The sequence below is a fragment of the Mandrillus leucophaeus genome, unplaced genomic scaffold, assembly GCF_000951045.1.
Source record: "Mandrillus leucophaeus isolate KB7577 unplaced genomic scaffold, Mleu.le_1.0 Scaffold253, whole genome shotgun sequence".
NCBI classification, from domain to species: Eukaryota; Metazoa; Chordata; class Mammalia; order Primates; family Cercopithecidae; genus Mandrillus; species Mandrillus leucophaeus.
In genome coordinates this window covers 3,190,590-3,215,217 of record NW_012102621.1, presented here as the reverse complement: position 1 = coordinate 3,215,217, position 24,628 = coordinate 3,190,590, and the positions used below count along the sequence as shown (strand labels likewise).

Below are 24,628 nucleotides of genomic sequence, written 5' to 3'. Positions count from 1 at the left end.
AAAAAAAAAAAAATAAAATAAAATTTATTTATTTATTTATTTATTTTTTAGGATAGAGACAAGGTTTTGCTTTGTTGCCCAGGCTGGTTTCAAACTCCTGGCCTCAACTGATCTGCCCCCCTCGGCCTCCCAAATTGCTAGGATTGCAGGGGTAAGCCACTGCGCCCCACCTATTCTTAGATTTTTATCTGATTTGTAGATTATAGTCTAGGATTGATTTCTGCTACTGAAATTCATGGATTAAGGATGTAAATCTTTTTGAAAAGTTAATTAAACATAAATATAGCTCATGGCCCATTTCTTCTTCTTTTTTGTTTTCTTTTCTTTTCTTTTTTTTTTTGAGACAGAGTATCACTCCGTTGCCCAGCCTGGAGTGCAGTGGTGCCATCTCAGTTCACTGCAGCCTCTGCCTCCTGGGTTCAAGCGATTCTCCTGTCTCAGCCTCCTGAGTTGCTGGGATTATAGGCGCTCGCCACCATGCCCAGCTAATTTTTGTATTTTTAGTAGAGATGGGGTTTTGCCATGTTGGCCAGGCTGGTCTGGAACTTCTGACCTCAGGTGATCTTCCTGTCTCGGCCTCCCAAAGTGCTGAGATTACAGGTGTGAGCCACTGAACCTGGCCTCATGGCCCATTTCAAATGATTGTCATGTAATGGCCTTGTACTTACTGTCTTCAATCTGAGATATGGCTCATACTGTTGACTGAATGATTTTCATTGGTACAGCAGACTCCATTCCAGCTAACATTGGAATTTTACAAATGAGGATAATCCAGTCCATTTTCATGACTGTACTTGGTTTTCTCAAAAAGGCTCCAGTAAAGCTGTAACATAGTAAAAGAATTGCCAGGCACGGTGGCTCACACCTGGAATCCCAGCACTTTAGGAGGCTGAGGCTGGCGGCTCACAAGTCAGGAGTTCGAGATCAGCCTGGCCAACACAATGAAACCCGATCTCTACAAAAAAGTTAAAAAAAATTAGCTGGGCATGGTGGCGTGCACCTGTAATCCCAGCTACTTGGGAGGCTGGGTCAGGACAATTGCTTGAACTCAGGAGACAGAGGTTGCAGTGAGCCGAGATCGTGCCACTGCACTTCAGCTTAGGCAACATAGCGAGACTCTGACTCAAAAAAAAAAAGTATCAAGTAAATAGGTCCTTCTGTCACAAGGTTAATTTGATGCAGTTTATAAAAATGCAGCATTCATAGCTGATCCTGTTGTTCTAATATTTGCCATGCAGAAGTATAGGATTCTTAGGAATCTTTTACTAGATTAGTGTGGCAGATTAAGCAGTCTTGAAATATAGGACAGGCTGTGCTTCGTGTCTCACTTCTGTAATCCTAGCACTTTGGAAGACCAAGGTGGGCAAATCACTTGAAGTCAGGAGTTCGAGATCAGCCTGGCCAACATGGTAAAACCCTGTCTCTACTAAAAATACAAAAAAATTGGCCAGGCATGGTGGCACGTGCCTGTAATCCTAGCTACTCCAGAGGCTGAGGCAGGAGAATCTTGAACCTGGGAGGCGGAGGTTACAGTGAGCCGAGATGACGTCACTGCACTCCAGCCTGGGGAACAGAGCGAGGCTCCATCTCAAAAAAAAAAAAAAAAAGAAAAAAAAGATAAGACAAAGCTAATGAAAACAAACGCTTGCTGAATCTTAACAGAAAACTGGTTGAGCGGGTGCAGTGTCCAGCTATGCTGATGTTGGTGGACAGTTTTAAATGCAGCAGGAGGAAGTTACTTCATTTTCCATTCACAACTCTTTTGCTACTTTGTCAGACTTTTACTGAGCACCTGGGGAGGAAGTTTTTTTTTTTTTTTGTAAACAGCTTTATTGAGGTCTAGTTTTTATGCCATTAAAATTGTAAGTACACAATTCAGTGATTTTTTTTTCTTTCAATTCAGTGATTTTTGTGCTTTTTTTTTTTTTTTTTCTTTTCTTTGAGGCAGAGTTTCACTGTTGTTGCCCAGGCTGGAGTACAGTGGCACCATCTTGGCTCACTGCAACCTCCACCTCCCAGGTTCAAGCGATTCTCCAGTCTCAGCCTCTGGAGTAGCTGGGATTACAGGGGCCTGCCACCACGCCTGGCTAATTTTTGTATTTTTTAATAGAGAGGGAGTTTCACCATGTTGGCCAGGCTGGTCTCGAACTCCTGACCTCAGGTGATCCGCCCACCTCAGCCTTCCAAAGCGTTGGGATTACAGGTGTGAGCCACCGTGCCCAGCTGATTTTTGTGCTTTTTAATACATTTATAGAGTTGTGCAAGCATCGTGACAATTCAGTTTTAGAGCATTTCCATTATCCCCCCCAAATTCCCTTGTGCTCGTTAACACTTAATCGCTAATTTCAACCCCAGCCTTAGAGAACCACTAATTAAATGACTTTCTGTTTCTATATCCAAATGTTCCTTGACTTATGATGGGGTTATGTCCTGATAATCCTATCAGGACAAAAAATCATAAATTGAACCATGGTTGTGTTGAAGACTATCTGTATTTACCCTTCTTAGACGTTTCATGGAATTTACAATGTGTGGTGTTTTGTGTCTGGCTTCCTTCCTCTAGCATAATATTTTCAAGGTTCTTCCATGTTGTAGCATGGATCAGTACCTTATTCCTTTTTTTTTTTTTGAGACTAAGTCTCTCTCTGTTGCCCAAGGTGGAGTGCAGTGGTGTGATCTCGGCTCACACTGCAACCTATGCCCCCTGGGTTCAAGGAATTCTCCTGCTTCAGCCTCCCCAGTAGCTGGAATTACAGGTGCCCGCCGTAACGCCCAACTAATTTTTGTGTTTTTAGTAGAGATGAGATTTCACCATGTTGGCCAGGCTGGTCTTGAACTCCTGACCTCAAGTGGTCCGCCTGCCTTGGCCTCCCAAAGTGCTGGGATCATAGATGAGAGCTACTGCGCCCCACCTGACTGGTGCTTTTTAAAAAATTAAAATATTCACTGTTGTTAAGTGACCCATTTATTGAAAATAATATTCCTAGTTCATTACCTTGGAATGGAAGTTTGGTGTGATAAAATGGCGAGGAGGCAGCTGACGTCTGCAGTGAAACCGGAGTGTCTGCAGCAGAGAGTATTCTGGGTACCTCCAGCCTTCTCAACAAAGTGAGACTCTGTCAAAAAAAAAAAGAAGGGAGCTGTGCATGGTAGTGCATGCCTGTAGTCTCAGTTACTTGGTCAGCTGACGTGGGAGGATTGTTTGGGGGAGGTTGAGGCTGCAGTGAGCCATGATCACGCTGCCACACTCCAGCCTGGGCAACAACAGAGCAAGACCCTATCTTGGAAACAAAAAAAAAAAAAAAAAGAAAAAGAAAATAAAGAACTGTACTAAAGCTAGTGCCCCCTTTCATTTTTGGGGAATTATCATCTACTGCTTCCCATATAAGATGGGAAAGCCTTAGTGTGAAAGCCTTAGTGTGACCTAGTGTATGATATAGTTATCAGTTGGTACGTCCAAGATGTGCCCATCAGAAGCTAAAGAGTAGATTCCTGTGCTTAGACAGGTGTGTTCTACTTGATTCCCTAGTTTTAACTGATCTGGATTTGAATGACAAATTACACGAAATCTCCTGAGATGCATCTCCCACCAAAATGTACATCATGTTCATAATCTTGAGTTCCCCGACTGGAGAGACCGTGTCGGTCACATTCTCTATAGCAACCAGGCGTGGTGCTAAGTGCACGGAAGCTCACAGTTAGCAAGAGCAGGCAGCCCTGGAAATCAGATCATGAACAGAGAGTGGCGAGTGCTGCAGTAGAAAGAAACTCAGAATGAGGAAACATTCAGAAAGGCTTCCTGGAGGAGAGAATACGTGAGCTAAGTCTTGTTTTTTTCTTTTGAGACTGAGTTTCGCTCTTATTGCCCAGGCTAGAGTACAATGGCACGATCCGGCTCACTGCAGCCTCCACCTCCTAGATTCATGTGATTCTCCTGCCTCAGCCTCCAGAGTAGCTGGGATTATAAGCATGTGCCACTACACCCAGCTCATTTTTTTGTATTTTTTTTAAGTAGAAATGGAGTTTCACCATGTTGGCCAGGCTGGTCTCGAACTCCTGACCCCAGTTGATCCACCCCCGCCTTGGCCTTCCAAAGTGCTGGGATTACAAGTGTGAGCCATCACGCCCAGCCAAAGTCTGTCTTGAATGACCAGTAGATACGTGCTCAGGAGGTGGAAAGGGCATATGGGGAGGGTGTTAACTAGAACGGCCTTTGGCAAGGAAGGCATCATAATGATCTAATTATAGGACTAGCATCCACCTGGGTATTCACTCAGTGTTAGGTTAGTTGTGACCTGTATGCCTCTGTGACACAGTACTGATGATGTAATCCAAACCTTGGGGACTGGGTTTGTGCAGTTCACCTGCATTCCATTCCTCTTAGGGCCCTAGTTTTATCTAGAGCTGGCTGGGCAGTTACTGACTTGTGCATTGGAACTAAGCAAACGGATAGCAATTGTTGAGTTGATTGCTGTATTTGCAGAAGATTCTTTTAAAGATAGAGGCTTTGGTTAATTACAGAGAACTCTCAACACACCCCAGAGTTTTTTTGTTTTTGTTTTTGTTTTTTTCTCTCTTTCTGAGACAGACGCCTGATCCGGGTCAATGTTGCTCTGTGCCATAGTTTTGGTTTCTGTGGTATTTAGAGAGTTTTGGTGGATGTCCCAGCTTTCAGGAAGCCTTAAAATATGTGCCTATGAGGCTGGACACAGTGATTCATACCTGTAACCCCAGCACTTTGGGAGGCCAAGGCGGGCGGATCTCCTGAGGTCAGGAGTTGGAGACCAGCCTGGCCAACATGGCGAAACCCCATCTCTACTAAAATACAAACATTAGCCAGGTGTGGTGGAGGGCACCTGTAATCCCAGCTACATGGGAGGCTGAGGCAGGAGAATCGCTTGGACCTGGGAGGCAGAGGTTGCAGTGAGCTGAGATTGTGCCATTGTACTCCAGCCTGGGCAACAAGAGCAAAACTTCATCTCAAAAAAAAAAAAGTGCCTATGTGTACAGAGACTAGCGTATGCACATCTATAATAATTAAGAGTGTTATCTGCCCAGCAAAGAGGCTTGTTTCAATGTGGAGGAGTATTCTAGGATCTTTGGTTCAAGGCTAATCATTCATTTACCTACTACTTACCCACTGGAAAAACATTTGTGGGGCACACACTGTGTACCAGGTACTGAGCTCGGTGCCAGGGATCCAGCAAAGATAAGATAGAAGGTGAAAACCAAGCAGTGTGGTTGAGGGGCAGCATCAGATTTGTGATGCCTAATAGGCTTCCTTCTGTGGAGGGCCAGCTTTGGTCATCTGCTAGTGGTGGCCTACAATGCTGGGATCGATTAGTGATGTCTGTCATGGGCACAGAATACAATGGAAAGGCATGAATGCTGTGGATTTTCTGATGCTGTGTTAGGGTTGTATGGCGTAGACAGAATGACGAGTGAAGATTCAGTAAGGGAGCTAGAGGACTTTTATCTTAGAATAAAGGATGTTCGTCTTGGTGATATGGGGGATGGAGGAAACTACATTAGATCAGCTTACGAGGATGGGGTTCAGGTACGGATGTTGCTGCTTATTATGCAGTTTTCAGGAGGTCACTTAAATGTCCTTAGCCTCAGCTTCTTCAAGTGTAAAATGGAGATAATAATACCTGCCTCATCTATATAGTGTTGATGAGAAGAGTAAAATAATGGGTATGAAAATATTTTACTACGCACAGAGTGATAAACACCTGGAGTGTTGTTACCATGGGTGTTGGGATGGGTGGAGCACCTGTCTTTCCAGCCTGCTGCCCTTGTCATATCCAGCTCGTAATTCCAAGGCTACCTTCATTCAGCCCACAGATTCTAAGCCTGTCCTTGCCCCATCACCACCTGCCATCTCATCCTGTCTTATTTTCTTCTAAGTTCTGATTAACTGAAATGGTCTCGTTAACTTATTTGTGTATCATGCACAAACATGTGCATTCTTTGCTAGAAACATGCACATGAGTGAGGCAGAAACCTTGCCTGTCTCACTCCCACCATCATCTCAGAGCCTAGAACAGTGCCGGCATATGTCAGACATTCAGAATTTCTTAACATTTGTTGCATGAGTGAATGGAAAGGGCTCAGAAGTCCACAGACCCAATTGGGCAGAGGCTCAGGAGCCCTGAGAAGATTGCTAAGATCAAGTGCAGTTGCTGTGACCTCATCTCTTTGTTCCTGAATCTCCTATTTCTCTGGTTATTGAGAAACAAATTCAATTAAATGCACAGTAATTGTAACTTAATTGAAAATTCCATCAACTCACAATCTGAGTTCACAATGTAATCTCTTACAACAGAATAAAGAACAAGAATCAGAATTCATATTATTTTTTTTTTAGAGCATGTAATCTCATATAACAGAATAAAGAATGAGACTCAGAATTCATATACTTTTTTCAGAGCATGTAACAGGCCATGAAATTACACAATGTTTCCAATTTGGCAGCCTGGTGAATTCAGTCTCCAAAAACATAATCTTGTTCCTTAAACTACATGTAATATGAATTAGAGTTAAAACTTGTGAATTGGATGCAATTAACATCCAACCGCTCCCCACACGGAACTGATTGGTTTTTAACTTGTCCCCCCTCTGCACCCCTGCCAGCTGGCACCCGTCCCTGTTCCCATGTTCCTTGTGAATTGTTACTGTGCCAGTCTGATGCATATGGGCAGACTGTGCTGGGCATCCTGAGCTCTGTGAAATGAACATCATATACAGGAGGTGTGTGGAGTGGCGCAGGTCAGTTACCCAGCCTGCAAATCCAGATGTCTCCTGTCTGCCTTCACGTTGAGGTTTACACCTGGCAGCTTACTCACTTCCTGGAGATGCTGGGGCTGCCCTAGTTGCTACTCCCTTTTCTGGGGAGACTGATGAGTCATTGGTTCTCTCACAGGGTCACCTGTCTCTGTGCCCAGTTTGAAGCCGTCCTGCAGCATGGCTTGAAGAGGAGTCGAGGACTGGCACTCACGGCAGCAGCGATCAAGCAGGCAGCAGGCTTTGCCAGCAAAACCGAAACAGGTACCGCTCTGCCTGGCCATAGCTTGGAGGAGCTTGTCTTCCTTCTGCTCTTTTTCTTTTTGTTTGTTTTTTAATAGTAGGCAGGGCAGTCATCGAGTAGGACTTGGTGGGGTGGTATGTGTGCACACAGAAATCCATGTCTTAATAGTAGTCAAAACGTAATGGTGTTGTCTGGCATCTTAGTTTAAATGAAATCATCTTTTGCGCAGAATTCTCAGAGCCACATGGTACAGTCTCCTCTGGGTTTGGGGCCCTGCGGCACACTGGTTTATTTCACCAGTGTGGCGTCCTGGTTGCTGGGAAATTAATAATCTGTTTTAATTTGATGCCTGAGGATAGCATGGCATTTCATAATTAAATGTCGTCAGCACCAGCAACAGAAACCCCAGAGGTTCTGTTATCTTCCAATTTAATGTTGGAAAAACATTTCCATGTGAATGACAAGCATAATGCTAAATAATAACTATTAACGCTTGGTACTTTGTGCAAGACTTGCACTTTGATGTAAATTAACTCATTCCGTTCTTCGAGAGCCCTGTGAGTAGCAGGACTGTTATTACTGCCACTGTACAGATGAGGAAGCTGTTCGCAGTGATCTGCTTGGAGCTGAACCTGGAAGTGGATCATGTCATGTAACAAATGTCCGGTGGTCTCCTGCTCCCTTGAGCTTTCAGTTCTAGCCCTGGCCGCGGCTGCTGCTGGGAATCCAGGAATCTTTCTTATCACTATGTCGGTGTCATTGCTGAGTAAAATGTGTTGTCTTTTGCTGGTTCCCCTTTCACAGCCAAACGTTCGACCTTGTTGCATTTGGTGGCGGTGTGTGGAAATTCTCTGCTAACAGAATCCTTAGTCTTTCCCTCTCCTTCATGTTGCTGTGTCATCCTTCCTTTTTTTCTCAGCCCTTCTATGTATTTATTTAGTTTTTTAGAGTTGGGGTCTTGCTCTGTTACCCAGGCTGATGTACAGTGCTGTGATCATGGCTCACTGAAGCCTGGAACTCCTAGGCTCAAGTGATCCCCTTGTCTGAGCCTCTGAAATAGCTGGGACTGCAGGCTTGCACCACCATGCCTGGCTGGTTTTTAAACTTTTATAGAGACAGAGATCTTGTTCTGTTGACCAGGCTGGTCTCAAACTCCTGGGCTCAAGTGATCCTCTCACCTCAGCCTGCCAACTAGCTGGGATTACAAATGTGAGACACCGTGCCTGGCTCCAAGAGTTTTTTTTTTTAATTATTAAGATTATTTTATTGGTACATAATATTTGTACATTTGTATGAAATACCTGTGTTTTTTTTTTTTGAGACGGAGTCTTGCTCTTGTTGCCCAAGCTGGAGTGCAATGGCAACATCTTGGCTCACTGCAACCTCTGCCTCCGGGGTTCAAGCGATTCTCCTGCCTCAGCCTCCCGAGCAGCTGGGATTACAGGTGCCCGCCACCATGCCTCGCTAATTTTTGTATTTTTAGTAGAGACAGGGTTTCACCATGTTGGCCAGGCTGGTCTCGAACTCCTGACCTTGTGATCTGCTCACCTTGGGCTCCCAAAGTGCTGGGATTATAGGTGTGAGCCACTGTGCCCGGCCTTGGTACTTGTGATATTTTGATACATGCCTAGAATGTGTAATGACTTTCAACAGATCTTTGCTTTTTTTTTTTTTCTTTCTTTGGGCAGTCTCCCGGGGCTAGCATAAGCTCAGGCTCCTAGATCTTTGTTTCTTGTTTATTTCACCAGTTACTCATTTTCAGAAATGAAGCAAAGATCTAGGAGCCTCTCTGAGCCTACTCTAGCCCCTGGAGACGGCCTAAAGAAAGAAAAAAAGAAGCAAAGATCTGTTGAAAGTCATTACACATTCTAGGCATGTATCAGAATATCACAGGTACCCTATAAATATGTACAAATAATACGTATCAATAAAATAATTTTAATAATTTTTTTAAAAAAAAGGTCTGTTGGAGCCAGCCACGGTGGCTCACATTTAGAATCGCTTGAACCCGGGAGGCGGAGCTTGCAGTGAGCCGAGATCGCGCCACTGCACTCCAGCCTGGGTGACAGAGCGAGACTCGTCTCAAAAAAAAAAAAAAAAAAACAAAACAAAACAAAAGGGATTCCTGTCTCTGTTGAATTTTCTGTCATGCTTCTGTGCTCCTTCAAAAGCCAGGGAGGGAGGAATCCAGTCTGAGAAAAGTCAGCATCAAGGACTACTTCAGTCCTCGTAGAAATCACTGCCAATGACTTTGGCCACCTCCTGTGTCCTGGATTATGTCTCTGCAGCTTCCCGTCTCCAGGACGACGCCTCCCTGAGTCCCTGTGTGTGAGTGACTTGGTGCTACAGGCTGGGTGAGGAGCTTTGCAGGGATTTAGCTTTTTCCAGGGCCGCCTGCCCTCAGGATTCCTGGGCCCTCACACTTCTTGTTTATATCTCATCTGCCTTTGGAGGAATGACCTTAGAGGAATTGGTGTGAGTAAGCCGGGAGGTTCTTGGTCCACTTCCATCAAACCGAGGGCAGCTGCCGGGTAAGGCAGAGGCAACCTTGGCTTTGAAGTCAGACTGCAAGGGTGAGTCTGAATGGCCTCGGGAAAGTTCTCTCTGAGCCTTCGTTTTTTTCACCTGTAAAGGCGATAGTCTGATAGTCTCGATAGTCTCCCCTAGCTTCAGGGTTTGTCAGGGGGATTCAGTGAGAACCTCATTTGAAGCAGCTGCTTTAGTTCTTCACACCTAGTAAATGTTTAACCACTTACCCTCCTCTCCCACCACCCTTTCAACTTTGAACCTCTTCCTCCATCTCATCCCTGCTTAAGGCGCTGACCTTTTGGCCACAAAGAATGGCTCTTTTTGTTGCCACCAGGACTAGAATTCTTACCTTTCTGTTGTTTGGCCCTGGTAATCAAAGAACCACCAACACATTTGCAAGGCATCTCCAGCATTCTGGTTCTGGCCGCCCCTCTCTGTCTTGGTGTGAGTGCAATACCTGCATGGTGGGGAGATGAATGAAAGGGCAGTCTCTGGCTGTTTTCTGCTGATGAGGATGTGCTGAGCAGCCTCCTGCAAATGAGAAGCAGAGAAAAGACCAAACCAGCTTAGCTCATTAGCCTTGCGTGGTGGTGCCCACTTGTAATCCCAGCTACTTGGGAGGCTGAGGCAGGAGAATTGTTTGAGCCCGGGAGGCTGAGGTTGCAGTGAGCCGAGATCATGCAATCTGGGAGAAAGAGCGAGGCTCCATCTCTAAAAAAAAAAAAAAGAAAAAAAAAAGAAAGAAAAGAAAAATTTGCCTGCCTTTGTCTTACAGAACAAAGGACAGGAGATTCCACTTTACCCTCTCATCATCACACCATATTCAGTTTTCTGTATATCCCACGACGTAGCATGCTTTGTGAAGGCAGGATACCCTGTCTGTTTGCTTTCTCTTGACTCCTAGCATAGTGTCTGCCACTACACAGTTCTTCAATAAAATTATGTTCAATAAACAAATACATCTTGGTTGGAAGGAAGGCTTTATTCATCGTGTGCAGTACTGTATTTCGTGGTTCCTGAGGTACCATATACCAGGATCACTCCAGCATACTACAGGGAAAGTGATTAATTTTTGAGGAACAAAGCAAAAATTAATTAAAAGTGACCCAGAGCTCTACACAGACTTGGCTTGCTGTTGTTGTAGCCACTGGAAACCCAAGTAGCCAGTACAGAATACAGTATGGAAAAATGAATTATTTTCCATTCCACTTGGGAAAGGAGAAAGAACCACTGCCATTATTGGCGTTTGATGCATGACCTTGGAATTTGTTTTTTTTTTTTTTGGGGAAGGAGTCTCACTGTGTTGCCCAGGCTGGAGTGCAGTGGCATGATCTCGGCTCACTGCAACCTCTGCCTCCCGGGTGCAAGTGATTCTTTAGCCTCAGCCTCCTGAGTAGCTGGGATTACAGGTGCCTGCCACCATGCCTGGCTAATTTTTGTAATTTTAGTAGAGACGGAGTTTCACCATGTTGGCCAGGTTGGCCTCGATCTCCTGACCTCAAGTGATCTGCCCGCCTTGGCCTCCCAAAGTGCTGGGATTACAGGCGTGAGCCACTATGCCCAGCTGGAATTTGATGTTCTTTTAATCAGTGATATATCGGCATCAGGTTATAGGTTGGCAGTCAATTACAAGGTAATTGGCGCCATTCAGAATATACCAGAGACACAGTTTCTGTTGCTGAGCTGCCTGTAAAATTTAAGTCTAATCTTCCCTGTCTGTTCAGCAGCCTTGGGCATTGAGGATCCTCTGACTTTGAAACACTGCCTTCCCTTGCTTTCTGCGATGCTATAGCCTCTTGGCATGCTTTCTTCTTCTTTTCTGATTGTTCTTGGCATATCACTTCTGTACCCTCAAATATTATTCATCCTTGGATTCATTGTTGGCTCTTGTTTCTACACATACTGTTTGGATTCCTTGGTGAAGTTGCTCTGTATGTGCCTGTTATTCTTAGTCATGCCCGCAGCCCAGAGCACTTCCTTAAACTCTGTCTCTTGAATGTCTCTATTTGGTGTACAGCATGGGCTTGTCAGTCTCCAAGACTGAATTCTGATCTTCATCCATATGTGTTCCTGTGTTTCTTGCTTAGTAAATGGCTCTGCCCTTTACCCAGGTCCCCTGGACAGCTCTTGGGCTTCCTCCCAGCCTTCTCCTTCTCCCTGCCCTCTGCCCCCAAACCAGTCCTGCGCTGAGCACTGTTTGTGTCTCTCACATGGGTCCCTGAGCCACTTGCGGTTCCTCCATCCTCAATGAGTTCTCTTCTTTCTCCCCGACTTGTGTTTTTCTGCCTTCAGTCTTGATCAGCTCTGACCCAATTTGCACATCATGGAGTGGTCTTCTTTCGTGACCATCCCACTCCCCAACTTACTCCCTGTAACTGCATTGACTTACAGCTCTTCCATGGGTCTCTTGTAGAGTTGGGACAAAGTATCCAGTGCTTGATCTGGCTTCTAGGGCTCTGTTCCCTACTGGCTGTGTCTGTTTCTGTTCTACCTCTTACGCCGTGCTGTATGCCAGCGGTGACAGACAGTGGCAGGTAAGACACCACAACTCTTTCATTCAGTTTGCAAATAAATGATGGCCTGAGTCCCACAAGCTCCCCTCTTGCCGCGCCCCTGCCTTGGGACTCTTGAGACCTCTCCACAATTCAGCAGCTAAAGCACTAATATCAGATCCTGTGTGGGGCAGGGCCTTCAGCACCACTGCCTGTGCCTTGCTTGGTGCCTCTCACTAATTTAGATGATTCAGTTCTGTATTTTTTTTTTTTTTTTGAGATGGTATCTCGCTCTGTCGCCCAGGCTAGAGTGCAGTGGTGCGATCTCGGCTCACTGCAACTTCCACCTCCCGGGTTCAAGTGATTCTCGTGCCTCGGCCTCCTGGGTAGCTGGGACTACAGGTGTGTACCACCATGCCACCTACTTTTTGTATTTTTAGTAGAGATGAGGTTTCCTCATGTTGGCTAGGCTGGTCTCAAACTCCTGGCCTCATGTGACCTGCCCGCCTCAGTTTCCCAAAGTGTTGGGATTACAGGCATTAGCCACTGTGCCTGGCCCAATCCTGTATTTTGAACAACTCTCCTGGTTTCTACTGTCTTGAAACTCTTCAAGTCTGGCAGTTCTTTCCCTTCCACTACCTTCCTTCCTCAACTCTCACCCAAACTCCTACCGGCCAAACTTCTATTCTCTCTTAAAAAAAAAAATATGGCCGGGTGTGGTGGCTCACGCCTGTAATCCCAGCACTTTGGGAGGCCGAGGCAGGTGGATCACGAGGTCAAGAGAGATCGAGACCATCCTGGCTAACACGGTGAAACCCTGTCTCAACTAAAAATACAAAAAATTAGCCGGGTGTGGTGGCGGGCACCTGTAGTCCCAGCTACTTGGGAGGCTGAGGCAGGAGAATGGCATGAACCCAGGAGGTGGAGCTTGCAATGAGCAGAGAGTGTGCCACTGCACTCCAGCCTGAGCAACAGAGCGAGACTCCACCTCAAAAAAACAAAAAAAATTGGTAAAATATACATAATGAAATTTACTATTTCAGCCATTTGAAGTGTACGGTTCAGCATAAGAGTACTTAATGCACATTCACATGTCATACAATAATCTTTACCACCATTCATCTCAGAACCTTTCCATTTTTACAAACCAAAACTGTATTCATTAAACACTAACACTCACTCCCTCCAGTCCCGTGCCTCTGGCAGCCAGCATTCTACTTTCTGCCTCCGTGCATTCTACTACTTTAGGTTCCTTGTATCAGTGGGATCATGCAATATTTGTTCTTTTGTGTCTGGCTTTATTTAGCATAACGTCTTCAAGGATCGTCCATGTTGTAATATGTGTCAGAATTTCCTTTTTTTTTTTTTAAAAAAAGATGGAGTCTTGCTCTGTTGCCCAGGCTGGTGGAGTACAGTAAGTAGTGCTATCTTAGCTCACCACAACCTCTGCCTCCTGGGTTCAAGTGATTCTGCTGACTCAGCCTCCCGAGTAGCTGGGACTGCAGGTGTGCGCCACCATGCCTGGCTAATTTTTTTATTTTTAATAGAGACGGGGTTTCACTGTGTTGGCCAGGCTGCTCTCGGACCCCTGACCTCGTGATCCACCCGCCTTGGCCTCCCAAAGTGCTGGGATTACAAGCGTGAGCAACCACACCCAGCTCAGAATTTTCTTCTTTTTAAAGGCTGAATAATACTTTTGAGGGTATGTAGAACCCGTATTTTGTTTATTCCCATGATAGTTGGGTGTCTTCCACTTATGGGCTATAGCGAATGGTACTGCTATGAATATGAAGATGCAAATATATGTTTTTTCCACTTTTAGTTCCTTTGGGGAATATACCCAGAAGGACAATGCTGGATCATGTTGTAATTCTATGTTTAATATTTTTTAGGAACCATCAGAGGGTTTTCCATAGTGGCTACAACATGTTGCATTCCCACGAGCAATGCACAAGAGGTCCATTTTCTCCACATCCTTGCCAACTCCACAGCCTTGCCAGTGCTGGCTTTTTATTTATTTTTATTTATTTATTTTTTGAGATGGGGTCTTACTTCGTCACCCAGGCTGGAGTGCAGCAGTGTGATCTCAGCTCACTGCAGCCTCTACCTCCCGGGTTCAAGTGATTTTCCTGCCTCAGCTTCCCAAGTAGCTGGGATTACAGGCATGAGCCACTGTGACTTGCTAATTTTTGTATTTTTAGTAGAGGCAGAGTTTCACTGTGTTGGCCAGGCTGGTCTCGAACTCCTGGCCTGAAATGATCTGCCCGCCTTGGCCTCCCAAAGTGCTAGGAGTATAGGCGTGAGCCACTGCACCCAGTCAATGCTGGCTTTTTAAATTAGAGAAAAGTTATACAGCTTTAATTATGTACATGGAGAGAACCAGAGAGTGATTACCACCCCCTTTTTTCATATATATATATATATACACACACACACACACACTATACATATATATATATGTATAGTAACTTTATTATTTTTTATAGGGACAGAATCTTACTATTTTGCCCAGGGTGGTCTCAAACTCCTTGTCCTAAGTGATCCTCCCACCTTGGCCTCCCAAAGTGCTGGGATTACAGGCCTGAGCCACCATCCCTGGCCTCCTTTTTTCTGTTTTCATAATTGCCATCCTAATGGGTGTGAAGTGGTATCTCATGTGGTTTTGTTCTCTTCTCTCTTGAAGTTTCAGAATTGTTTTCAAAAAGCCAGTCATGAGCTCCCTACGTGGTTCAGCTGGACTGTGCCCCTCCTATAGTCCTAAGTTCTTTTTCCTTCAAACCTATGTATGGAACTACCCATTTTCTTTCTTTCTTTTTTTTTTTGTTGGTTGAGATGAAGTCTCGCTCTGTTGCCCATGCTGGAGTGTAGTGGCAGTATCTTGGCTCACTGCAGCCTCTGCCTCCTGGGTTCAAGCGATTCTCCTGCCCCAGTCTCCTTAGTAGCTGTGATTACAGATGCACATCACCACGCCTGGCTAAGTTTTATATTTTTAGTAGGGACGGGGTTTCATCATATTGGCCAGGCTGGTCTCGAACTAGTGACTTCAGGTGATCCGCCTGCCTTGACCTCCCAAAGTGTTACGATTACAGGCTCATCCTTCTAGCTCCAGTGTCTGGAGCTCCAGTATCTGGCTACTTGCATAGTAGAGGCCACCAAAGGACTGCATTCAAAATAACCACTTGAGGACCCTGACTTCAGAACACCCTGCTCATTTTCCTGGGAAGCCAAACCACTACTCTCAGTGGTCTGTATGCATCCTCAGTCAGTGGGAGCAGGTGGTAGTAATATACCCACAACTATAAATGAGAGAGACCGACTTCCTTGATCTTCAGTGGGGATTTTTGAAAATGGTTGATTGCACTCAAAGCAGAATTTATATTTTGCTTCATTGGGTCACCTTGGGCAACAGTTTCATTTCTGTAGAACATTAATTTTGGATGTGTTTGCTCTTGCTTCTCTAGTTCTTTTAATTGTGATGTTAGAGTGTCAATTTTAGATCTTTCCTGCTTTCTCTTGTAGGCAGTTAGTGCTATAAATTTCCCTCTACACACTGCTTTAAATGTGTCCTAGAGATTCTGGTATGTTGTATCTTTGTTCTCATTGGTTTCAAAGAACATCTTTATTTCTGCCTTCATTTCGTTATGTACCCAGTAGTCATTCAGGAGCAGGTTGTTCAGTTTCCATGTATTTGAGTGGTTTTGATTGAGTTTCTTAGTCCTGAGTTCTAGTTTGATTGCACTGTGGTCTGAGAGACAGTTTGTTATAATTTCTGTTCTTTTACATTTGCTGAGGAGTGCTTTACTTCCAACTATGTGGTCAATTTTGGAATAAGTGCGATGTAGCAAACTATCACAAGAATGGAAAAACCAAATACCGCATGTTCTCACTCATAGGTGGGAATTGAACAACGAGATCACTTGGACACAGGAAGGGGAACATCACACACCGGGTCCTATTGTGGGGAGGAGGGAGCGGGGAGGGATAGCATTAGCAGATATACCTAATATAAATGACGAGTTAAGGGGTGAAGCACACCAACATGGCACATGTATACATATGTAACAAACCTGCACGTTGTGCACATGTACCCTAGAACTTAAAGTATAATAATTAAAGAAAAAGTTAGAAAAAATGAAAAAAAAATTAATTTTGGAGGAAGCTGCGTGTGCCAGGGGAGCCCTGGGTGCATCCTTTTGATGGTGAGGGGAAGTCCAGTTCCTCACCCGCCCATCCCTGCTTTCGGTTCCCTATTGGTGATTTTCTTTTGTGTTCATGCACGTGCAAATCAGCTGCTTTTGGTGAGGGAAGCCTTGGAAGGATGTCTGCTAAAGGTGCAGAGAAAATGCAGAGCTCCGTTCAAGGTGAAAAAGTGGTTGACAACCGGCAGAAAGAAGCTGGCCTTAGGGAGGAAGTCAGAAGCCAGGGTTCTGTACCCCTTGGGCTCTTTGTTAACTCCTGGGTCGCTGTAGCATGGGGATGGCCACAGGGTCCCTTGGGGTTGGGTCCTTGACACCCAGGGTGGCAGGGACCTGGGCCAGTGGCTATTTACTAAGGGGTATGAATGTGTCCCAGCACGTTAAGATCTAGTGGAGCTGGACTGATACCTCTTGGCGGAATGTGACTTCTGCCTGTTTCAAAGGTGTTTAATCCTGCTGTTTCATACATTAAGACTCAGGCCTGTAATACAGCACTTTGGGAGGCCGAGGTGAGTGGATCACTTGAGGCCTGGATTTCGAGACCAGCCTGGCCAACATGGTGAAACCCTGTCTCCATTAAAAATACAAAAATTAGCTGGGCATGGTGGTAGGCACCTGTAATTCCAGCTACTTGGGAGGCTGAGGCAGGAGAATCGCTTGAACCCAGGAGGCAGAGGTTTCAGTGAGCTGAGACCATGCCCTGGCACTCCAGCCTGGGCAACAGAGTGAGACTCCGCCCCCCCAAAAAAAAAAAAAAAAAGTAAAAGAGACTCAGTTTGGCCTCTGAGTTGTCAGTTTTTAGATCACAGTTATCCAGCCTGAGTTCCATGGGTCCTTTGCTTTGCTCCTTTCAGAATGTAAATGACTTTTCAGCTCATGATGGGGTATGCCCCTAAAAGGAAGTGAGACACAATTTTTAGAAGTCCTTCTTAGAAATTTCCCACTTTTTTTTTTAAATAAGAGACGGGGTCTTTCTCTGTTGCCAGACTAGAGTGCAGTGGTGCAATCATGGCTCTCTGCAGTCTTCAACTTCGTGGCTCAAGCGATCCTCCCACTTCAGCCTCTCAGGTAGCTGGGACTGCACGTGCACGCCACCATGCCTGGTTAATTTATTTCCGACTCTTTAATAAAGGAGGTGCTACGCTGTAAACTCGCATAGGATACAGGTGTATTATGCTGAGCTCTGGTTCTGGAAGGCAGTCTTGTGGCTAGTTGGAAGATGGCCAAGTGACAGAGCTCAGCCCCTTGTTGGCACTCTGCCCTGCCAATCCATTTGTGCCTTGCAGTCAGGCTGCTTCAGTTTGGGATGTGACAGATTTGGGAGCACCTGTATTCACTGAGTTCTCAGACTGGCACATGAGCGAACTTGGTTTACCTTTGTTCCTGGCATGGCTGATACCACGTGTGGCTGATTCTGTTAGATTCTGCCCTCAGATTCATCCCTCTGTCTTCTTTGGCTTTGATAGAACCCAGATTTTGCTTGAGGCTGTGGTATGTACTCTTTTGTCTCGGTGAGGGATCCTGAAGGATTAAGCCAGTTTTGAGTTTTGTTCTCTGCTTTCTGTGCTCCCTTGTGATTTGTCTGGAATTACTTGTTCTTTCCTGATAAAAGGGGCGATAGAGCTGACTTCATCCCGTTCCCTTTCTTCCTGCTCAGTTGTGAATGAGATGCCCAGAGTTATGACAGTCCTCTGGGACAGCGAGATCAAAAGGTTGGAGATTCTGGCCTGACATAGCCTTCGTATCACTGGCCTATTTCCAGACCAACCCAGCTCCATGGACTTGGATTTTCTTTGTGTGTGGGTTTTTTTCGTTTTGTTTTGTTTTTAGAGACAGGGCCTTGCTCTGTTAACCAGGCTGGAGTGCAGTGGTGCAGTCATAGCTCACTACAGCCTCAAACTCCTGGGCTCCAGCCATCCCCCTGCCTCAGCCTCCTAAGTCGCTGGGACTACGGGTGTGTGCCGCCACACTAGGCTCCTTGTAGTTGGGTTTTCTGTTTCCTTTTTGTAGAGATGGGGTCTTACCATGTTGCCCAGACTGGTCTTGGGTTTTCTGATTTTTTCGTTGAGCAATACTTTGTTTGTTTTGGGGCAGTGTTGTCACATTGATGAGACACCCCTCGCTCCCCCCCATGGCTGTGGAGCACAGGTGTTGGTGTTCCTCCGTTCCTGGCGTGTTCTCGGTCTTCTATAGATGATTGTCAGATGACTGAAGAACATGTCCTGTCTCACTGCATTATTTCCTGTGGTTGCAAATGATAGAAAATCCTTTAGAGTGATTTAAAAAATCAGATGAAGGACATTTATGTATTGACTCAATAAGTAAGAAATCATCTCAGAGTTGAACTGGATTCAGGGGCCCTGCCTTCTCCCAAATCTGCCGTCCCTCCAGCACAGCTTCTCTGTGGTTGGGTGTCTTTTCAGATGGGGTCTCTCTACATGGTGGGGTGGAAAATGGCCCCAGGTAGCTACAGGTTTCCAGGGATGAGAGATCCCACTTCTAGAAGGGGGTCGGCACACTCCCTCCTTACGGGTCGTATTACAGGTTTTGTGAGCCATGCAGTCTCCATAGCAGTGACTCAGCTCTGCCACTGGAGCAGAAACTCAGCCACAGACCATATGGGAGCAAATGGGTGTGGCTGCGTTCCAGGAACACTGTGCTTACAAAAACAGTTTGGAGGCCAAATTTGACCCCCAGGCCATAGTTTGCTGACCTCAGCTCCTGGAGGAGACAAGGCGTCTTTTCTGGTGGCTCCAGAGAACCCTGTGGTCCAGGACTGAGACTAGGGTGAGGTTAGTGAGACACTCACTTTGGACACAAAATTGAAGGTGGTACCAAAAAACTTATCAATGAAGATAACTCATATTTTTATGTAATATTAAAAAAAATGAAAGTTGCATACGCCGTGGTTCTGGCCAGTTAATTGCCTGCCCTGGGTTAGCTGTCCACCCCTGCTGTAGGGGGAGGTTAGGGCAGTGCGGAAGGATCCCAGTGGAATGCGTTTCCCATACGAAAGAGGGGTGCTTTTACTAGAAGAAAGGGAAAAGGACCAGGCTTGGTGGCTTACGCCTGTAATCCCAGTGCTTTGGGAGTCCGATGCTGGAGGATCATTTGATTTCAGGAGTTCAAGACCAGCCTGATAATGTAGTGAGACCCTCATCTCTACAGAAAAAAACAAACAAACAGAAGCCATGTATAGTGGTGTACACCTGTAGTCCCAGCTACTTGTGAGCCTGAGGTGGGAGGATCGCTTGAGCCCAGGAGTTCAAGACTGCAGTGTACTATGATCGTGCCACTGTGCTCTAGCGTGGGCGACAGAGCGAGACCTTTTCCCCACCCCGCCCCTCAAAAAAAAAAAAAAAAAAAGAAACTCCAAACAAGGAAAAGGAATGCTGTTTGGTGCAAGTGTGGTAGTGATATTAATAGCTGGTTTTCACTGAGCACCAATTATATGCCGGGTATGTTAATCACTATGGCTAACATTTATTCACTGCATTATTGGATACACTTGACATGTATTCCTGTTTCTCATTTTTCCCTGATAGCAATCCATACAGGTAGGTACTGTTCTCCCCATTGTACAGATGAAGAAAGTAGAGGACAAAAAAAGTTTCCCAAGGTGACACAGTGCCTGAACTAGAATTTGGGACAAGGTTTTTGTCTTCCTTGTGGTCTCTAAGGTATGAATTCTTGGCATTGGTGATGGCTTCGGTGATAGGTTAAGTCTTGATAGAAACTTTCCCAAAAGCCTGGTGCTGTTAGTCATCTTCTTTTAACAGGTGCCCCAGGGCAGCTCTTCTCAATACTCCTTCCTGGCACTTGTTTTTGTTGGTGTTTGGCTTTCAGGTGTTTGCAGAACCAGAAGCCCTTGCCCGCTTTTTGACTTAGCACCATGTTTCAAAGCAGATCGGCGTATATCTCTAAATTAAATTACGGACACGGCAGGCGCTAATTGGCAGGTGAGCTGCACTTTAAATAGAGCACATTAATTCTGGCAGTGGAAGCAGAACCCTGCTGGGATAATTCTTATCAGCAGCAGCATCACCCTGACAAGCTTTAAAAGGATTCTGTAGCAGTAAGCAATTTGCAGAATTGAAAGGTGAAAACATACTTTAAAGCATTCATGTAGATTCAAGGTCGGAGGGAGGTGACTGCGTTTTTCAAGACAGGCTGCAGGTGAGAGTCACTTGATTGGAAATGTGATGGACGTACAGATAATGGTCTGGGGTATTTCGAAACACGTTGTTGGCCAGCTGACCGAGGGAGTTGTCACCAGATTCCCCGTCCTGGTTTCTGAGTGAGGCGGAGAGTGGACGGAAGGCGGTTGTGTACAGTTGTGTGGATTAGACTGATCTGATGAGCTTGGGAAGTGGATTAGTTTGACATTTAGGGATTGAGACAGAAGATAGTCTTGAGGGACCTGCCCTCTTGCTGGTTTTTGTTATTCCTGGGAAGATTATTCTAAATGATCCCAGCGATTGGCTTGATCCACACATACTTACGCTCACGCATACAGATGTGTACATTTAGATGCTGCGAAAACAGAAGAACCCACGTGAATGTCCTCTGCTGTGAAGGGAATTAATTATTAAGGAAATGCTGATTGGTCATCATGGACTGGGCACTGTGCTTGGTGCTTTCCTTCCCTTTCTAGTTACCCCAGTAACCTTGGGTGATTCTGTACTTTTGTGTTGATTTTATGGGAGAGGATTTTCAGGCTTAGCACGGTTGAGTGACTTGCGGAAGGTCATTTGGTTGAATGGACTTTTTCTCTGTTCGTCCTGCCTGCTAGACTGGAAGTCCCTTAGGGACGAGTTGTTGTTGTCTCTAGCTGGTGACACATAGCCTACCTCGGTTCACAGCTCATAGAAAGAATGCAGTGGATCCTAGTGAAGTTGAATTGAAACATTAGAGTGAACTTAACTAGCCTGCCATGCAGTTTCTGGAGATGGGTGTACTTGCCTCCTTCCGGAAGGCAGGTTCAAAGCCTTTGTGACGTTTCAGAGGGGACTGTGAGCCTGTTTAGCTCCTAGATTGGAAGCCGGGTCTAACTGCAAAGACTCAGCTTCCCGCACTTGGAATATTAAACAGTTGTGAACGTGACCATTTCGAAGAAGGCCAAGTCCCCTCATTTTGCAAGGCAGCGTGATTTGGGTTTGCAGTGAGCTCTGAGGTCCCTTTCTGCCATACTGTTTACTAACTGTGTTGCTGGGTGAGTCGCTTCACTTGTCCTGGCTTCAGACTTTGTCTTTCACATGGAGATGGCCTTGGTTGTGATGATGTCAGATGTGAAGTGTTTGCTGCAATGGCTGGTGCTTAGTTACTGCTCAGTAAATAGTGGTTGTTGTTGCTGCTGTTATTATTATTGCCAGCCCGAAAAAGTGTTGAAGAGCCAATGTTAAGTGAAGAAAATTGATCACAAAATTATGTATACACTAGCATGACAACTATGAAAAAATCTGGGGCTGGGCATGGTGGCTCCCGACTGTAATCCTAGCATTTTGGGAATCTTAGGCAAGAGGATCACTTGAAGCCAGGAGTTTGGTACCAGACTGCACAACATAGCAGAACATCGTCTCTACAAATAAATAAAAAATTAAAAAATTAGCTGGGCATGGGGGTGCATGCCTGTGTCTCAGCTACTCGGGAGGCCGAGACAGGAGGATCACTTGAGGCCAGGACATTGAGGCTGCAGTGAACTCCAGCCTGGGTGACAGAGGGAGAGGCCTTGTCTCAAAAATAAACAAATAATAATTAATTTAAAATGTATATAAAAAAATTTAAAAATCTGTGTACACGTGGATAAAAAGTGGTGGGATGTGAGGAGATACAAGTAGTTGTAGGAATGACTGTCTTATGGGTAAAAATAAACTGTCTTGAGTTTCCCATAAAGCGTTAAATCTGTTCCTATCCTCAGACTGAGTAATTTGACATGTGGAAATCTTTCCTAAGGAACTAGAAGTGAGGACAATTATTTATGTATAGGGGTGTTCTTTACTGTACAGAGGGAAAGTTGGCCATGTGCCATGCCCTTAGTAGTAGGGAAATCGTTATGTTTTACTGGGAAACCATCAAAAATCATCTTTGAAAGACTTTTAATTGTAATAGGAAAATGTTCATGATCTAGACAAGAAATAAATGAATCAGGATATAAAATTACACATATAACTATGTATGCATATACACTCATACAATATGATGTGGTTTTATTTATTTATTTTTTGAGACAGGGTCTTGCTCTGTCACCAACCTGGAGTGTTGTGGTGTGATATCGGCTCACTGCAACCTCCGCCTCCTGGGTTCAAGTGATTCTCCTGCCTCAGCCTCCCGAGTAGCTGGGACTACAGGCGTGCGCCACCATGCCCAGCTAATTTTTGTATTTTTAGTCGAGACGGGATTTCACCATTTTGGCCAAGATGGCCTCCATGTCGACCTTGTGATGTGCCTGCCTCAGCCTCCCAAAGTGCTGGGATTACAGGAGTGAGCTACTGTGCCAGCCTTTTTTTTTTTTGAGACAGAGTCTTTCTCTGTTGCCCAGGCTGGAGTGCAGTGGTGTGATCTCGGCTCACTGCAACCTCTGCCTCCTGACTTTAAGTGATTCTCCTGCCTCAGCCTCCCGTGTAGCTGGGATTACAGGCACCTGCCACCAGGCCTGGCTCATTATTGTATTTTTAGTAGAGATGGGGTTTCACCATGTTGGTCAGGCTGGTCTGGAACCCCTGATCTCAGATGATCCGCTCGCATTGGCCTCCTGGAGTGCTGGGATTACAGGCGTGAGCCACCGTGCCCGGCCTGATGTGTTTTTTTCTTCTGGCTGCTATAACAAATTAATACACAGTTGGTGACTTTTAAACACTATAATTTATTCTCCTACAGTTCCGGAGGCCAGAAGTCCCAAATCAGCTTCACTCGGCTAAAGTCAAGGTGACAGACAGGAGGGCTGCTTGCTTCTGGAGGCTCCAGGGCTGAATCCGTTCCTGGCCCTTTCAGAGTCTGCTCGCTGCCCACCTTCCTTGGCTGTGGCTGCCCCATGCTAGTCTTTGCTTCTCTGGTCACATCATGTCCTCCTATTCTGCGTCAAGTTTCTCTCTGCCTGTCCTTGCCTCTGATGAAGATCTTGTGATTACATCAGCCTCACAGGGATGATGCAAGATAACCTCCCAATTTCCAGATCCTAACACAGTTGCAAAGACTCTTTTACCGTATAACGTAATATTCAGAGAATTCTGGAGCTTAGGATGTCAATATCTTTGAGGATTATAATTCAGCCTACAGCAAATGTTGGTTTTATTATAAAAAAGAAAAGTGCAGTAAAAAAGACTGAGAATTCTTAAAAATGTCATCGTTGGTCTTTCCTGGATGAGAGGTTTTAGAGTAATTCTTATTTTTTATATACTCTTCTATATCTCCCACTTTTTAAAAATTTCATTATTGTTTTGGAGGCTGAGTCTTGCTCTGTCACCAGGCTGAAGTGCAGTGGTGCAATCTCACCTCACTGCAACCTCTGCCTCCTGGGTTTAAGTGATTCTCCTGCCTCAGCTGCCCGTTAGGTGGGATTACAGGCGTGCATCACCACGCCCAGTTAATTTTTGCATTTTTAGTAGAGACAGGGTTTTACTGTGTTGGCCAGGCTGGTCTCAAACTCCTAGCCTCAAGTGATCCACCACGTCAGCCTCCCAAGTGCTGGGATTACAGGCGTGAGCCACTGTTTCCAGCCTCAATTTTTATTTTAGATTCAAGGGGTACATGTGCAGGTTTGTTACCTGGGAACGTTGTGTGATGCCGAGGTTTAGGGCACGATTGAACCCATCTCCCAGGTAGTGAACATAGTACCCGGTAGGTAGTTTTTTAGTCCATGCTCTTCTCCCTCTCTACTCTCTCTAGCAGTCCGCAGTGTCTGTTGTTTGCCATCTTTATGTCTGTGTGTACCCAGTGTTTAGCTTCCATTTATAAGTGAGAATATGCAGTATTTCATTTTCTATTTCTGTGTAATTCGCTTAGAATAATGGCCTCCAGTCATCCGTGTTGCTGCAGAGGACACAATTTTGTTCTTTTTCATGGCTGCGTAGTATTCCGTTGTGTAAATGTACCACATTTTGTTTATCTAGTCCACTATTGGTGGGTATCTGGGTTGATTCCATGTCTTGGTGTTATCCCCCACCTTTTCCATCCTAAGGGGATACTCTGTTACAATCTCCAACATCGCCTAGGGGCTTTGTGTGTTCCTTTCCCAATGCTAAGTACCCCAGGCTGAGTGCCAGGTGCCTGTGCCCTCTCTCCTTAGAGCCGGTGTTCTGGTACTACGTGAAGGAGGTCCTCAACAAGCACGAGCTGCAGCGCTTCTACTCCCTGCGCCACATCGCCTCCGACGTGGGCCGGGGCCG

At 45.4% G+C, this 24,628-nt stretch overlaps 1 protein-coding gene across 1 annotated transcript in view; it reads left to right on the top strand.

Annotated features, from left to right (window-relative positions):
- SNX29 (sorting nexin 29) overlaps nucleotides 1-24,628 on the top strand; it is a gene marked incomplete at its 5' end in the record, with an annotated part of 600,769 nt that overhangs the window by 17,810 nt on the left and 558,331 nt on the right. The window contains 2 exons of the mRNA XM_011983676.1: nucleotides 6,923-7,047; nucleotides 24,529-24,624. Coding sequence (XP_011839066.1) covers nucleotides 6,923-7,047; nucleotides 24,529-24,624 — 221 coding nt within the window. The remainder of the gene's footprint in view (nucleotides 1-6,922; nucleotides 7,048-24,528; nucleotides 24,625-24,628) is intronic.